At 38.7% G+C, this 18,115-nt stretch overlaps 1 protein-coding gene across 4 annotated transcripts in view; it reads left to right on the top strand.

Moving 5' to 3' along the window:
* The window catches only part of LOC128691402 (homeobox protein abdominal-A homolog), a 263,556-nt gene extending 246,787 nt beyond the window's left edge, over positions 1-16,769 (top strand). For all 4 annotated transcript variants that reach the window (XM_053780262.2, XM_053780263.2, XM_053780264.2 and 1 more), the window contains one exon: positions 13,742-16,769. In XM_053780262.2, the coding sequence (XP_053636237.1) occupies positions 13,742-13,996 (255 nt within the window). In that variant the 3' untranslated portion in view covers positions 13,997-16,769. The remainder of the gene's footprint in view (positions 1-13,741) is intronic.
* Positions 16,770-18,115: the final 1,346 nt, after the last annotated feature.

The raw sequence follows: 18,115 nt of genomic DNA, 5'->3' as shown, positions 1-18,115 counted from the left end.
CCTCTCTCGACTATTCCTCTACTCGTATATTGAATTGTTGCACCACTCAAGACCCCCACGACAAATTATACCAGGAATTGGATAATAAAAAAGGTCAGTACTGGAACAAGTTTATTATTTCTCACAACATTATTTAGTTTATTTCTAAGAAACCATCGATAATTTGAGAAAAATATCAGACTTTTGTTTTGTTGATGCTGGATATAGCTTCGATTAGCATTTATGTTTTGTTTAGCGTGTTGAAAAAATAGGGAAAAATCGGGGCGAGTACTATTATAGGACGTTAACTCTTTTGAAAAGTGAACGAAGTGATTGAAATTGTTATGATCGTAATATACTGTTCCCTCCCTCCCCCCCCCCATCATATTCACAATATTCTATTTTTTTTGTCATATTCATATGCGTCCCAGTCAAATCCATAATATACTTTTTTTTTAATTCATATATTTTTCAAGTCATATTCATAAAATACTCTTTTTTCCCTCATATTCATATTGTCATATTCTTAATATATTGGTTTTTCCGTCATATTCATAATAGATTTTTTCCCGTCACATTCATTATATACTGTTTTTCCCCTTCGTATTCATAATGTACTATATTTTTTCGTTTTTCAATACGAGTCAACTTGGAGCCTGGCTTGTATCGGCTTCTTGTAATAGAGGTTTCTCTCTGTTGATGCGTCTCTCTCCTTCACGCGTCATTGTGGAAAATAAAAGCGAAAAGCAGCCTCACATTGGGTCATGGAGTCAGTAGTAAACAAAAGATGATATACATCATATTTATGAAACTAGTGGTTAATTATGGCAACCGCGCTGCCAGACGCAGGAGTAGGGGAAGACCCCGATAAACCGATTCCCCGACTATATCGGAGCCATCCTCAAGACTGACTTTCGGATAAACGAGTCAAAAATGCCTCTTGGTCTTCGAATTCCGGGAAATTATCCGTTAATCTTCCTATAATTTCCGACTGGGTGCACCAAGAGAGGCGGCGTTCGAAGGTTGATGAATGAGCCACGTTCCTATTAATCATTATTCACCTCCATTGTTGTGGGTTGCTTGATCGCTTGACTCGGATATTTTAATCCTACACAAACTCATCTTCTCACCCCATAGCGGCTTCTAAAACGTAAAAATGACCTTACAGATCGAAACAATAATGTTCACCTGAGGGAGGTATGTAAATATACAATAAAGCAAGACGTCCGGCTTTAGCATAGGGACGGAAAAGCCGGCCGGCGGACGACGAAACTATCTGAAATTCACGCAGCTGGCAGTTTAAGGCGATACCGGCACCTACATTCCTCCCCAGATATTGCAACGCTGCATATAAGTCCCAGGTATCCCGCTGGGACCCTGAGACTGAGTGAGAAGACCATAAGAAAGGACTTAACAGCCACTAAAGACGCTCCGAGACTACCACCACTGGGATTTACTATGCTTTTAAAAAGTCAAAAACAAGTAGTGGGCACCTTCCATACAGTCACACGTTTTCTAATGTAATGTTTTGTTTTAACAACGACTGATTTATCGGGCCGATGAGCTAAAGCAGCGCCATTGTGGAGCCTCCGTGCCGTATAATCTATATCGGATATTGGTTTCTCTCTCGGCCGAATGGGGATCCGATTAAGAAGGCTGTGACCGGAGAGGCAAGGAATGAATTGCGACCATTGGTTAACGCTCTCGCCTACACAAAGAGATGGGAAAAAAAAGGGAAGAATTTCCTATAAACTCAAGTTGTATCTCTTTGTTTTTCTCTGGATCATCTCTTATATTTATATTGATATTTATTTCTTTGCCTAAATTTTTCTTAACGCCCAGTTCTTTTCTAGCCATTACTATCAATACATGTAATCACGTAATTATCAATTGCGTTCCATCTGTTAGACGGTTCCCTTCTTTCTGTCTAATGCTTCATACACAATGCACTTGAAATTGGTTCCTATTGTGAAGACACCGGATGAGTCCATTGAACCTGTCAGCTGCTTGAGTTTCCCCGAGTCGAGAATATTTCAGCTTTGCCACATCAATAGAGATTCTTTTAAACGAGGTGTAGGGCGTATAACTTGTTTCTTTATAGTAGAGGGACGACGGCTATATTCCGGTCGTTAGAACCTCGTTGAACCTCGTTTAGCTGACTCAGCGATTATCCAAATATGGCCTCCAGATCTTTAGATGAGACGCAGATAAACTTAATACTTAAGGAGATTGATGATCGAGGCTGAAAAAAGTGAAAGCGGTTGTTCGTCTAAGAGAAGGTTTTTATACATAAGAATTATGCACCACCTGCCTAATTTAGCACGTCATAAGTGCTTGTTAATATTTGTAATATGCTGTTAATATTATATAAACTTTTCTTAATAAGAGATAACATTTTTGATTATATACTCGTGCGATTTAGAGTTTTATTGTGCTACAACCTTGATGAATATCTTAAAGTTTTTAAATAAAAGCAATGTGCGTGGATCGTGTGTGTGTGTGTGTATATATATATATATATATATATATATATATATATATATATATATATATATATATATATATATATATATATATATATATAAACATTATTTCTACGCTCAAGTATTATCCAGCAAATAGAATAATTCCGATTTATAAGCACCTGAAGGACCATTAACTTCTCGGTCTTTGGCCATATTGGGGGACCCACGTGTTTACTTCCCCCCCTCCTCCTTCCCCCCCCAACCATCCCGCAAAGTGCTATAATTCCATTGCGTGTTTTATGGTTCAAGTTGGTCTCTATAATTGTTGGAAATGTCCAGTGGCGGTGGCGGTAGTGCAGTTAAAATGGCTGTTTGAGGCGATTAGGCAGTGCAACTCTAACTGCAGGTCTTCGGCTGAAGTTGTCAAACAGACAACTTGTGTGTGCGATTGTTCGTGGTAGGACAATAATAGTCGATTAAAAATAATGTTTATTATTATTATTATTATTATTATTATTATTATTATTATTATTATTATTATTATTATTATATATTATTATTATTATTTTTAGTTATTGTTACTGTTATTATTATTTTTATATATTATTATTTGCTATTATTATTATTATTATTATTATTATTATTATTATCCTAGCCTGCTTTTTTTTTTTTTGTATTTTTTTCAGAAATGAGGATATATGCCATTTAATGGCCTTACAGCCCAAGAATATTTCGTCTACTTACTTTCCCACTACTGTCTAACTTCGGTCATACCATCACAGTACTTTTTAATTCTGGTGTAGCAGGATTTCCCTTCCCTGACCCCGTGCTATCAGTCTGGGATGTAGTTAATGTTTTTCAGTTGCTCCAACATCCTTCTCTTCAGGATTTGCTACAGTACTCTACGGGATATTAATGTGAGGGATGCTGGTCGTTAATTTAGGGATTTCTGTCTGTCTTTTTAATTTTTTACTAATGGTATATCGCTGGTTATACTCATGAAATAAGATGTGTATTCTGTCTCTATTGTGTTAATGTAGAAAAACGTCTTCCTTCAGAATCCGTAGCTTTTACCATGTTCATTCTCTTCCAGTACTGCTTTATCTATTGTGTTATCACTATACGACTGTGTTCTAGTGCTTGTTGATTAATTGTTCCCATTATGGATGCCTGCGAGCCATCAGCAGCAACAACAATTTGTTTTACCAGTCAGTCAACAATGAAGTTTGCCCTCAGACAAGAAACTGATGACAGGTATGTCATTGGTCACAGGCGTGTCTCAGATACAGCAGCTGGCCTTGATCAATTGTAAATGCCTCTTTGAATTTTTGATTGCATTCCTAGCATACTTCACTGTGTTTACCCGCTAGCAGTTCTCGAGTTTTTTTTTTTTTGTCTCAAATAATCGTACATACTTTCAATGGTTATTTACTTATTTACTCATAGAAATGTCTGGTCTTAATCGTTGTCTTAGTTGCTATGTTATTTTTAATTTATCTTTCAGCCTTGTTTTCTCGTTCTTATTCAGTATACTCATTCTTGACCCTTTTGTTTAATTATTTGCTTAACTCTCTTCCTCTTATGCATTTCTTACATGTTTCACTATGTCTAGCATTCGTTTCCTTGCATTGTTGATGAAGTAAGAACTAGGAGGGTTTAACGGTCTATGTAAACAATAAAATGAATATTCTTCCTAAGGCTTATTATTATATCTAGGAAGAAGCGCTAATTTTGATGAGTGTAGATCCTTCTGCTCTTTTCACCAGTTAATTTCCTTGCAATAGGATATATTGCATCTTTTATGTTTAAATAAGTAAAGGTTTCTTTGAGGGGTAGTATGCCCGAGTCATTTTTCTTCACCTTCTCTTTTAGATATTCTTCTTTTTCATGATAGTATTAGCCGTAAAATATAGAGATTACGAGTCTTTTCATAGGGTCTTGTGAGGCTGCTAGAGAATAGGGGTTGGGGCTAGCAGTAGTGTCTCCGCTGTATAGTATTTCCAGGATATAAGGTAGAGTTTCCAGGGTGTTGAGAAGAGTTTCTTCAACGTTAGGTAGGGTTTCAGGGAATGCCAAGGTTTGATGATTCAGAAGTGTAGGAGACGGAGGAATGTGGTATAGGTGGGGGTGTATGGAGAGACCATTAGGGTGTTGTAGCTGGGAATGCATGGATGAAGCTATAACGTAGTAGCTTCATGTAAGTATAAACGTATGTATATATGTATGTATGAATGTGTTTATGCATATTACATAAATAAATATCACAAGAAGCTAAGGAAACATGCATTAGCATAGCGGCACACTTAGCCGCATCTGCTGTAACTGAGGCAGTCAACAGCTCCTCTCATAATACAGGCTGCATTAAGCCTTCTCTCCCCCTCCGGCTGAATGACCCCATCACATGACCAGGTATGACCTTGTTGTGATATAATGCTTCTTCGGAAATTTATATTGTCTATTATTTTTCAGGCAGGGAGAGAGGTTCTCCTCTCGAGTGGAAGGGGCAGAGAAGGGAGGGAGAGAAGGGGTTTAGGAGTTGAAGGAAGAGAGAAGGCGATTTGTGAAAGACATAGAAGTGGAAGGGGAACGGAAGAGATTTAAGAATAAAACAAACAAGAAAGAAGAGAGATATGGGGTTTAGGAATTGAAAGATAAAGGAAGGGCATTATGAGTGGAAGAGATAAAGTGGAGAAGGAATGTAGTTTTGGAGTGGAAGTGAGAGGGGAGGTGTTTAGTAGTAAACAGGGTAAAGATAAGGGAAGAAAAGGGATTTATGAGTAGGAAAAGAAGAGAAGGAACTTAGGAGTGCAAGGCATTATTTGGAAGTAAGCAAGAAGAAAATCTTCTGAACTTTATTCTGAGGAAGAAATCTTGAGCTTTCCATATCAAAGTCAGTTAAAAGCGTTTTGTAAATCTTCATTATCCATATTACCGCCTTTAGATATATGTATTGAGAGGAATCTATTGACTTTAATCTAAATTTCATGCTTACATTTCTCATTTTTCCAATCAATTACGACAATGCTAGTATCTTGGGCTCACGTGGACCACAACAAGAGATGAAAACAATGCCTAAAAATCGTACGTTAAACAAATACCTGGTAACTACAACCATTTCCTGTGTTCTGGTGTGTCTAAACCCTCTTTTGTACTCCTCGTTCTCCTTGTACTCCTGTTCTCTTGTCTAACTCACCTTCTCCTCTCACCTTCCCCTCTCACCTTCCCCTCTCACCTTCCCCTCTCACCTTCCCCTCTCACCCCTCCTCTCATTTCCCCAATCCCTCCTCCAGCCACTTCCTTCCCCGCTCACCAGCTGTTTCCTATGGTCCTTCTTACCACACTTGCTATATTTTCAAAGTAATGGTTTTCAGCCTGGGTTTCCTACTAATGTAGGCCAGAGCTCATTATCCCAATTGCACGTTCCACTGAATCCCCTTACACGTTTTTATGCTAAAACAATTGTTGTTCCACAACTCTCTTCGGAGCCAAGATGTTTGTTGAGATTGATGTCATGTCTGATATGATGGTGTTGATGGAGTGAGAAGGAAAGGAGTGGTTAGATGGACAGTGAAGAGGAAGGAAAAAAGATGGAAGGGATGAACAATAAGTGAAGCGAGAGGGAGAGAGAGACAGAGACAGAGACAGAGACAGAGAGAGAGAGAGAGAGAGAGAGAGAGAGAGAGAGAGAGAGAGAGAGAGAGAGAGAGAGAGAGAGAGGGAGGAAGAAGAAGAAAAAGAAGAGATGTACTCAAATGAGAAGGATAAAATTTCTCACAGGCCAAATTTCTGGGATATAATCAAGAATTAAAGAGGACAGTCTTAGAGGAATAACTAAAGACCAGAGCGTAAACTAAGACATTGGAGAAACAGAAATAAAAAAAACATAAGGAATATTGATTTAAAAAGGGGAAAAACATAAATCCTCTGAGGTTTCTCCCGGGGAAGAGTCCTTCTTCTTCTTCCATGATACAGAATCGCTGTTGTTTTTCTTAGATGGTATTTAAAAGATATTTTACGACCTAAAATAAATGGAAAAATAATAATAATAATATTATTATTATTATTATTATTAAGAAGTAAAATCTTATATATCATACAGGGCCTAAGGAATGAGATTCATTCATGGTTTAGAGCCAAAGAATAGAAGGAAGAGTTTCAGTTCGTCGAATCAAAATCCTCACCGGAAGTCACCCCAGCCTCCCATTCCTCTCTCTAAGTGTAGCAGAACTGTCATCATAAGTGCTGTAAAACTTTGCTGCAGAAGGTCGATTTCTTCCTTCAAAATCTGAGAGATTACATTAGAAAATTAAACCTGTCGAAATTATTATTTTACCTTGATGACCTTGGTTAAAAAATTCTTTGTATCCTGGCGGAGGGAGTGAGTTGACGCAGGTGGTTGCTGGGGGATAGAGAGCTGTTCTCAGCTGGTTGCTGGAGGATACAGAGGTGTATTCAGCTGGGTGCTGGGAAGTTAAGAAGCTGTACTCGTCTGGGTGTTGGGGAATACGAAGCTGTACTTAGCTGGGTGCTGGGGGACGATTTGTAGATAAACACAGCAGGGTCCTGGGTGGTTTAAAGACGTGAACAACTGGAGGAGGAAGAGAATAATGAGGAGGGAGAAATGGACTAAGAGGAAAAAAGGAGAAGAGGAGAAGAATAATTTCATTAACATTTGTTTAGTTATCACAACAATATCTGTATCCTGCTATCACAACAATATCTGTATCCTGTTATCACAACAATATCTGTATGAGAAAGACTGGTGGGAAGAGGAGTTTACACATTATCCAACACCAGCAAAGGGATAAAAAAATATTAAATGAACAGAATATATAATAAAATACTATTGAAGATACAGTCTACGTAAGATACTTTAGCAAAGTCTCAAACGCCCTTGGTCTAAAAAAAAAAATCGTCAATGCTGTATGTGTTTTGCTTGGAGCGTTCATCATGCGCTCTCTCTCTCTCTCTCTCTCTCTCTCTCTCTCTCTCTCTCTCTCTCTCTCTCTCTCTCTCTCTCTCTCTCTCTCTCTCTCTCTCTCTCTCTCTCTGAGTTCTTTCTCTCTCTCATGGAACTTGTAAATTCACATTAAAGTGGCCATAAAAGAGACAATAAGTCGCTAGCTTCTTGCTAGCCTCACCTGCGCTGGACCAATCCTTGCCGTCTGCAATATCCCAAGATTCTTCCACGGCAAAAACACAATTATGCAAAATTTTATATTCATTCCATTCATCAGAAGATGAATAATTACAACAAGAAGGATACCAGTAATTTTCGTGTCCCCCCGACCAAAGCAGAAGACGTGAGTTTCACCTGTACTTCATCTATCATCTCCCTTGTCTGTACTTAAGAGGCCACTTTCTTCTTTCAGTGTTGTTTAGCCTGCCTTATCTATGCTAAAACCAAATCGCCTTAAATGTCATTTACGTAATTTGTTATATTAAACACATCGAGATAAAACAGTTCTAGAGCGCTGAAAATATTTCTTCATGGCTCTTCTTTAATGCGGCAGCAAATTATAAAAAGTTTAGTTTTACTCTGAAAACTGTTAAGCATCTTTCTTTATCTTAGATGTTGCACATGGTGGAATAGCTCAGTCTGACTCTCACTGGTTCATGTTAATGCCACTTTCACCAACGATACAGCTGATCAGAATCACATTAAATGTGGAGGGTCAAAAAGTAATTTGCCTTCATCACGTCACAAATGACCCTAGCATCTGCACTGAAAGGGCCAGTCCTTAGTACGTAGGTGATCATTAGTCTTATCTTAAGAAATTATATAACCCATCAGATTCACCTTCATTACATTCAGATCAACCCATCATAATCACTGTTTAGAACGTTATGTGTTGATGTTAGTTTCAACATTTAATACTTTTTTCAGGATTTTTCAAGAAGACAACCAGGTATCGAGATCCACTGACCCACCGAACCTTAGCATCCCTATTCGTCTTTCGAAGTGCAGGCACTGAATTACTCATCTTTTAAACACAAGTCTGGTAACCGGTTTTCCTGAATCTCTTCGTTGATATTCCCATAATCATAATTCCATCAGTACACCAAGTCCACTATCTACTTGATACTGAAGCCACTCTCTCTTAAAATCTCCTTCACACTATCCGTTAAACATTCTCTGATGGGTCATCTACACTATCTTCCATCTACCACACATTTATTCACCGACATAATCAATCTTGCTCAATTGTCTCTAGAAGACAAGAAACACTCACAACACTATTTGATCTCAGACACATCTCCACGGCCTTCAGTCTTCTTGCTGCAACATTCAAGAACAGGTTTCAATGCCCATACTGCACACTTATACAATTTTTTTTTTTTTATTTCATTTAATGGCAAACTTCGTTCGAGGAATTTTTGGAGTCGTCATATGATAATTCGTTCAAATGTGCCTATAGCCTAAAGATCATTTCACTAAAAAAAAAAAAAAAATTATATTCACTCCTACATACTCTGCTAAGCTTTACTCCCTTTCTTCTCTCTTCGTTTCGTCATTATCTCCTTTATCCACCCTCCTCTGTTCCACACTTCTTCAGAGAACTTTATCACTTCTCTAACTCTAATCAACCCTTTTTTCATGAGTTTCTCACACCTCTCAATAAACATCCCCTTCAATTTATTCACTTTCTCTTCAGTTTTACCCACCATCACTAACATCTTTGTGAATCATCATCTGCTAGTAATAATGATCAGGTAGAAATTCAGTTGCTCCTAAAAATCCATGCACATCCAAAAATCTCCTCTTTAAATTTTCATCCACTAATATATTGTAGAAATCTCTTCTATCACTGCACACTTTATCATATCTCGTGGATTTGTTTATCCTCGTCTCATATTTTTATAGACACAGTTCAGTTAAATGGTCTTAATAATTAATTATCGTTTTGCCCCTGGCACTTCAAACTTTTCTTCTTCCAAGTCCACAACAATGTCTCTCACTTTAGCTTTAAGATCTCCCTAAAGAGATATTTCCTTGTTTGCTTTAGAATTAAATGAAATATATCTTACCAGTTCACTTCTTTGTAGCAATTATATAAAGATAAGAAGGGTAACCAGTCCGTTGTTCCGGCATTTAAGTCGCTATCTATAACACACATGGCTACGGGGAAAGGATTCCAACATACTTTCTCGTGAGAATGCGAAAGGAATTATTATAGTGATAAGAATTACTAAGAACCACTAGAAAGTAATGATTAGGGACGAATCTAAATGTAGTAAAAATGTTCACACGCACTCAGTGTGAGGTGCTGGAATATGAATAAAGACGAAGAAAGAAGAGGAGGATGAGGAGGAAAGAACAGGGAAATAATGACAAGAGAATCAAGCGTCACCATCCCATAGAGTCTATGTTACCATGATCGATGCCTGTGACCGTCGACTTTGTTGGTCGGTGAGGCTTCCAGCACCGCCTCCTCAAGAAGGCTGTGGGTCGTGCATCAATCACATGTCGTGGGCACTCGACTTAGCATCCTCGTAGCCGACGTCTTTCGGGACCGCTGGGGGCTTCAAGGCGTCAGAAAAAGCCCTCCTTGGGGTGCCCTCTGACCCGGAAGCCTCTTTGACGCTGTGATGGTGCCAGCGGTGGTCAGCCCGCCCGTGGGTCTACTAAACGAGGCCCGCCCCATCTCAGCTAACTCAAACTGTCCTATAATTTGCTGCAAATCTTATTGGATCGTAATTGGCAGTCTGATTTTTGGCCAGGTAACTTTTAACGTGGGCTCGGGCTGAGGTTTTAAACCCCCCTCCTCCCACATCCCCTTCCTCCCTCCTCCACCTCCATCACTCTCCTCTTCACCCTCATCCACTCAATTCTTCTTTCGCCTCCTCCTCCTCCTCCTCGTCCTCCTCCCCGTCCCCACTGCACCTCTAACTCTCCTCCTCCGCCTTCTCCCTTTCTCCCCCTCCTCCATCTCAAGTCCCTCCATTCCACCTAGTGCTCTTGCCTCACCTATCTACTCCCACAAGTAAAGTCAAACCCCCTTCTTCCTCCCCTCCATTATTCTCACTTCTCTCTTCTCTTCCTCCATTCCCCTTTCCTCTCTTCCCTCTTCTTCCTCCCCTCCCCTTTCCTCACTTTCCTCTTTTTCATCCACCCTCAAAAAAGTAGGGCAAATCAGCTACCCAATCAGCAAGATTTACGTATTATCAAGCTGTCTTTTCCTCTATTTTCTTTACAAGATGAGAATTATGCAGTAATCTCCGTACTTATTTCTTCTAATTCTCATCTTTCATCTTTAAATCTTTCTCCTTCTCTATTTCCTTTTTCCTTTCCGTCATTCTCTTCCTCTTTAATTCCTACTTCTACTACATTTTTGGTTCAGTAAGTGAAAGAGGAATGCACCAGGTATCGCTATGCATCATGTGGTATGGGAGTTGCATTGCATCTGATGGGGAATTTGAGCTGTTATGTTTGGTGTGTACTAAAGCGAGTGTCAGAGTTATGTATCTCAGGGTGTTTCATGGAACTGTTATGAGAAAATGTGAAGTATTTCTGTGGTACCAAGCCATATATGTGTTATTTTTACGTTTCTATGTACTTGTTAGCGATTGCTTATGCTTCTTTACACGGACAGAATAATGTTTAAAGTGTCCCTCTTCATTAACATTCTTTGAATATTCTTTCTTCCCCTCAGGATACGACCTATAGCAGTCGACTAACCTTCAGGTATCTCTGTTCACTGTTAGGTGAACAGGGGCTCAAGGTGAAAGAGAATCGTCCTGCCTGGGACTCGAACCCAGGTCTGGTTAGTTATCCACACTGGGCCTCTGGACCTCAGGTCACTTGTATGTATGTGCCTGTTCATCTCATTTTGGCTATGTTCTTCTGTGGCTTCAATAGGCTCCTAAGCTGAAAGGTAATACAATGCTACTAGTAGCAGAGCAAGACTTGATTATAGCAGATGAAGACTTAATTGTAGAAAAGCAACATTATCATAACAGAACAAGACTTTGCAACACAACATTCCCTCTATGATGAGCTTTATTTTGGTGGCTTTTGCTAGGTAGTCTTTGAGCAAAATGGTGTTTAATAAAGACTTGTTTTGCTTTAATAAGCTCCTTACCAGTGACAGCATTTCGACTGAAACTCCAGCTCCGGCTTTTTCAAATTCTTCTAACTGGCATTTCCTCGTTTAAAATGTCACACATTTTTCCTCTATCAATAAAAACACATATAACCATATATTGTATGGGAGTAACTTCGTTATTACATAAAATAACTATTTATTTGACCCTTGTGTGATACCTCATGATTGTCCTGATGCTCGTGAAGTGCTCTTGATCCAATCAATTGGAATTATCATCCCTTTCCACGGATAAAATTCATTGACTGTATTTTGCATCCTCGTGAATATCTCTAATAATAATAATAATAACAGCAATAACAACAACAACAACAACAACAACAACAGCAACAATAATAATAATAATAATAATAATAATAATAATAATAATAATAATAATTTGTTGCTTCTTGTTGTTTCAAGTCCTAGTATATCTTTGAAAGTTACTGTATTGTGCCATAGTGGCATCAGAGTCTTATTTCCACTATAGTACCACTCATAGTGTCATCAGATAACCTCTTACTAGTTATATTTAATACCTTTCTTAGCAGTGGTATCAAATACCCTCTAAATAAGGGTGTAAATACACTCTTAATATTGATATGACATGGCGTCTTGTGATATCAGTTGCCCTCTAGAGTCTAGATAGTGAGATCAAATACCCCCTAATAGTGGTATTAAATCCTCTTAATGTGTTATTTAATAATTTGTCGCGATATTTTCTATAATTTATTATTTTTCAATTAGTGTATAAATCATTGACTTATTGGACAACATTAAGTACAGAAATTATGCACAATAGTATTGAAAATGTCAGTTTATGTTTAAGTCATAATTATTCATCCATATAATTATTCTTACTTGTATAATTATGTGTGTATTTATGTGTATATTATGTATATATTTTGTATATATTATATATGTATATGTTTATGTATATATGCCTTTCCTCAGCTAAAGATGAATATCTATGACAACGTAATATTTCATTAAACAAAATTTTAATTTTACAGGAAAGAACATAATATGAGAGAGAGAGAGAGAGAGAGAGAGAGAGAGAGAGAGAGAGAGAGAGTGGTGGGGAGGGGGAGGGAGAGAGAGGGGAGAAGGAGGTGGAAAACAAAATTAGAAAAATGTCAGACTGTAAGGGTCAGTAATATACTTCTTGAGTTTCACTAACCTACTCGGAATACTAAACCTTCACACATCAACACATAACAGAGGAGTGAGGAGAAAGGAAACACAGAAGGGTAGGGGAGAGGAGGAGGGAGGGGAAATGAACGAGTGAGAGGGGTAACAGCTCATGTGGTAGTATTCCCGGGGCGCAAGCGGTCATCAAAACGGCTAGTGTATGCTATCAGCAGAAAACCAGCCACTGAATATTCTTGCATCGACCCCTGGCTGACGACCGCATCAGGGACTGACTGCCAGAGATAATTATCTGTATGAATATCTCTATTACGCCCAGAGTAGTATGTGCAATATTTACATAAACAAGTTATTGGGTGACTAGTAGGTATAAATACAGCCATTTTCAATAATTTCCTTGCAATTTGCAACAGAATGCATTGCCGTGAAAAAAAGTGTTTCTGTTAAAGTATAACTCACAGACAAATTCTTCTCTGATTGATTTATTATGATTGTAGCAGAAAATAATTGTCGTTTATCTTCCTCAGTCTTGTTTATTTAAGTTTTATTTCAAGTTCAGGCAGTTTGTATTACATTGTTTCATAATGGTTAAGGATGTTGTTTAATTCATGTCTTTCCTACGTTCATGTCCAAACATTTTACTGAGAATTTGGTTTCACTGACAAATACAGCTCTTTTTTTAACATGTGTAAACATGGCTAAAATATTCACTTTTAACACGTACATGCATGACATAAATGTTCAGCTGCTTGTAACACGTGCACTTGTGGTTTATACGTACAGCATCTTTGAAGACGCGCACATATGGTTGAAGTTTCGAGTTACTATTACTAAATGCACACATTTTTTTTTTTAAAGTCAAATCCTCGTTTGCATATATTTTTCCTTAGAATATTTCTTCCCATATATCTTCTTGATATATTTTATATCAAATCTGGTTATATGCACGATACATTTATGATACCTAATGACTACCTTGAAAACTCAAGTGGCGCAACTTTTTACCAGTGTGAAGGAAGATTCACTCTGTTTGAAACTTTTGTCTAACTCCCCTTGTTTTCACAGGTGAAAATTTGGTTCCAAAACCGACGTATGAAGCTGAAAAAGGAACTACGGGCGGTGAAAGAAATCAACGAGCAGGTGCGACGAGAGAGGGAGGAGCAGGATAAGCTCAAGCAACAACAGGATGACAAGAAAACCAACAAGGAGCAACAACCGTCAACAGGCAGCAGCCAGCCAGCTTCAGCCTCCAACGCTTCCTCGTCATCCTCGTCGTCTTCAACGGCAGGAGGAACCGGAGATACAAAAGCCGCGACTTAACGTTATGGTGTTTGCTACCCACAAGGGCGTGCTGCTGCTGCTTATTTAAACAAAAATCTCCACTTCACGCCCACCACAACCAATGACTTGCACGCCCAACCAACCACTCTCACGTCCACACCTCCCGCAGACGCTCCGCCCACCATCCCCATTCCTCATTCCTCTCAACACTCTGGAGGGCACGTCGATGACACCTTGTTTACCCTACTTGACAACACCTTCAACGTGTGAGGTGTAATCCTAAATCATTATTTGCTTTTTAACATGCTAAAAACAGTAAGCCAAATGGTTCACATAATTGGCCAGTAAATTTTGAAGGATTTCGAGCGAAAATCCAAATTATGGAATCAAAGCTCCTCTATTTCACTGGCGAATGGTTGCGATAGAGAATTATAAATGCAAATCTTCACCTCATCTGAGCAATCTTACGCCAGGTAGTAGTGGTTGTAGAGTCCCTGGACCCCCCAGAGAGCGAGAGAGTTGAGGTACGGGGTGTGGACATGACCAAACGGCACTTCAGGAGCTGGGCCACCTGGTTTCTCGTGTGCTCGACTTATAACTAGAGCTCGTATAAACCTCTACCACCAACTTCAAACAGTGAACGAAGATGTTCCATTTTTTCCTAAAGCATAATAAACCCAACACCGGTAAACTGTTCCAAATACAATAGACAACCACCAGTTACAATTCAATATGAGATCCGCATAGGCTATTCTATGCTAGATACTGCGACCATATGGAAAGAGTTGCTTCAATTTTCCTGTGCAACAATTCCTCTAACTCACAGCTGGTATTCCGAGAAGCAAACCAAACAGACTTTTGACTCCTCCAAAACTAGACCCCCAAAAACTTAATAACATACAACATCTCCACGACGTGGTTTCTCACTAGATTCATTCTCATGGCGTACTCTTAGGCTGTTGAAAGCGAATTTTCAAGCTATTTTTAACTTTGCTGAGACGCTACACACTGTGGACGTCTGTTTGCAAGTGTTTTAAGCTCTGTGAATGAACAGTCTGACGAGTGTTGACTAACAAGTCCTCCACCTAAGAGCAAAGTAGTCGAACTCATTATCTAATCCAACAGGGATCATAGAAGCCTTAAGTACACGATACGGATGCAAGAGGCCAAACTATGATAGTGGAAGATTCGTATGCTCACATGTATGAATTAGTGAATGATTTTGTTGAGAGCCTAACTAGATTGTTATATCGTAAGAGTGTTCTACAACACACCAATGACCACAATTCTAAACTAAAGAATATGGTCCCTAAGTCCCGATTCTAGAGAATAATATTTCCCTCCCATTCATTATTTTGTAAGTAATTCCATGTTAGCTAAATGTTATTTTAATCAGTATAGTTATGTTTCTTAAATTTTTGTAAAGTAGATATTAACCAAGGATTCCAGCTTTAAGTTCCTGAAAAGATAAAATGCTGTAGTTTTCTCGACTTGTTTGATGGATTAAGAAGACTGTAGTGGTGCAGTGGCTGAGTGTTGTTACATTATTGTAAATGGATTATATTTATTTCTATTAATTGTTATGTTTGTCTTGAGAATCGATATAGGGTTGACTGCCACACCGGGTATATAGATGGGTGGTGTGCTTGTGACCTTGTCTGTTGACTGCCAAGCCTAGTATATGCAAGGGTGGAATACTTGTACCCTTGTTCCATGTGTACTTGTCGCCCCCACATATGCTATGGCTCAGTACAAAGCAGGAGAATTTTGTATTGAAACTCTCTGTAACCTTCTAGCCATTCTTACTGTTGACAGTTGTTATTATTTAGTAAAGGATGTGAATTGGTTTCAGATGAAAACTTCCACTTGGCTCAAGGCGTCACGTGCAAAGGCAGAGAGTTTCAAATAACACAACAACGCATGTGGAAGTGCTAGTGCAATAGCCAATATGCTAAATTAGAGCTTTAAAGGTGGATAAATATTATTTTGAAAGCTATGAACTTTTAGGCTAAGAGAAAGAAAAGGGCTAGAGCGGGTTCTTTTTATAAATCCGTTCTCGGATACCTCTCACCTCCGAATTATCTTAATTGTAATGATGTGTGTTCATAATGATTGTTTACCTGAGGCAAAGGAGATAGTGGTAGCCTTAGAAACACGATGAAGGGGTCTTTGCAACCTGCAGGGCCACCTCCTCGTGTCTTTAAGGATCCAAGAGGATAAACCCACATCCTCTTGTCAGCCAGAAGGCCAGGGTCTTTTGTATAGTGTGTAAGTAGTTGGTTCTGCAATTCCCTGGCTTTTCGTTACTATAAAATTTACATAAAAATAGACAAAATCTGTAATTGAAAAGTACATAAAGTAGCCAAAATGAGTATCAGAAAGCTAGGGCATTGGGCAGGTTAAATGAATTGATATGGGATAAGATCTCAGCTGGTAAACAGTGGACATGATTTCATGGTTGATTTTTTTTTAATTATTTTAGTCTAATGTTCAATATTTTGTAGATTGTGATGATTTCTTTGGGTACAGTTCAGCAATTCGTTTTGCTTCATTTGGGGTTAATTTGCCCTTCGTATTTTTCACCATCTATGAGACATGTCCAGCTGTTGCATAATATATAATGTATTTAGGTACTGTTATGAAAAAAAATTGTGACGTTATGTTGATAATTATAAGTTATTGAATGGGAAAAATAATGAAATTTGTTTTATCGTGTAACTAGTATTGGTTACGTTGATCACAAATACTGACATTTCCTAATTGAGGCCAATTTTGACTCATACTCTCACGAAATAAAAGAAAGTTGCTGTAATTTAACAGTTTTTTAATATTACAGAAGATTTTAAACTATACACATGTGACGATTGACATGGGACCCTGAAACTCGTGTGGCGAAATCGTAGACATTATGAGATCTCCCTCACAATAATCTTGTAGGTTGAACTCTCAAAGTATTAATCACTCTTAAAAAATTAGGGAAACACTAACCTTTATTGACATTCCTCCGATAAAGGTTACAGAACAGGGTTCTGTATTCAGAATTTCACAAGTTGAGAAGAAGTCTTACTGCACGTGCTGAATACTTTAAAAACTCTCTTGGGAGTCCACACCCTAGCACGTGACTCATGTGGGACTTGCATGATCGCAGACCCCAATTAACTTGTGAGATATTCGGTCATCGAACGCCACACATCAGTGCTTCTTATTCTCCTTGCCGGGAACAGGAACTCAACCATTTCTGAAGGGTCACATACGAGACCTACCCTGGGAGGAGTGTTGGGCATGGCGTCGCCCGAGGGTTAGCTCATGGCGAATACTTTTACTTCTCAATTTTGTTTCTACTCGTCCCACGACTGTCAATCTTTCCTGTTTCACTTCTTGTTCTTTCTATTGCTGTCTGTTACTCTTTCTTGTCTACTCTTTGAGGTTATTGCTGCCTTGTTGGATACGCAGACGGGTTACTGTTGTGATGTTTAATAACGTTTACTAGACATTTTATTTCCAAATAAGCTTAAGAAATTAACTTTTCTCTTGGAGAGTACCACAGTTACTAACGTTCCTTAGGGATAGTAGCATTTCTCTTCAAGTTACAGGTTGTAATAATCAAGGTTGTATATGAATAAGTCAGAGTTACAATAGCACTGTCTTCTGCCATTGCACTTTCCTTGAAGAAAGGTTTGAGGGCGCTTATTTTTGATGGAGATGAGCCTTCGCAAATGTTTCCTCAAGTGGGAGTGACCCCCAGGACAGCTGACTACCAACGAGATGTCAGTTTCTTCAGTATATGTGACGAGGATGTCACTACTAGGCCCCTGACCCTCGGGAAACACTTGTCATGGATAGATTCATTCTTCAGTAAATACCAGACTGGTCGACACTTAGAGAGCAATTGTGACTTGAGGATTCATCTTTATTACCAACACTTACTTCACAGTGAATGTTCTCCCTGAAACCCCTAAATTACTGTCAATGTTCTTCACGAAACTTATACATCAAATCGAATGTTGTTCATGTAACATATTTAACATACAAAGGTTCCTGCAGAAACACATACCGTGGTGATTGTTTCGTACTACTAAATTGCACTGTGGCGTGTGTTCTTCTTGAGGTGAGTATACTCAAGAACACAAGGCCACAAGACACACCTACCTGGACAAA

Source organism: Cherax quadricarinatus, chromosome 36 (assembly GCF_038502225.1).
Source record: "Cherax quadricarinatus isolate ZL_2023a chromosome 36, ASM3850222v1, whole genome shotgun sequence".
Lineage (NCBI taxonomy): Eukaryota > Metazoa > Arthropoda > Malacostraca > Decapoda > Parastacidae > Cherax > Cherax quadricarinatus.
Note: the sequence above shows the minus strand (reverse complement) of the source record. Positions and strands in the feature narration are given on the sequence as shown.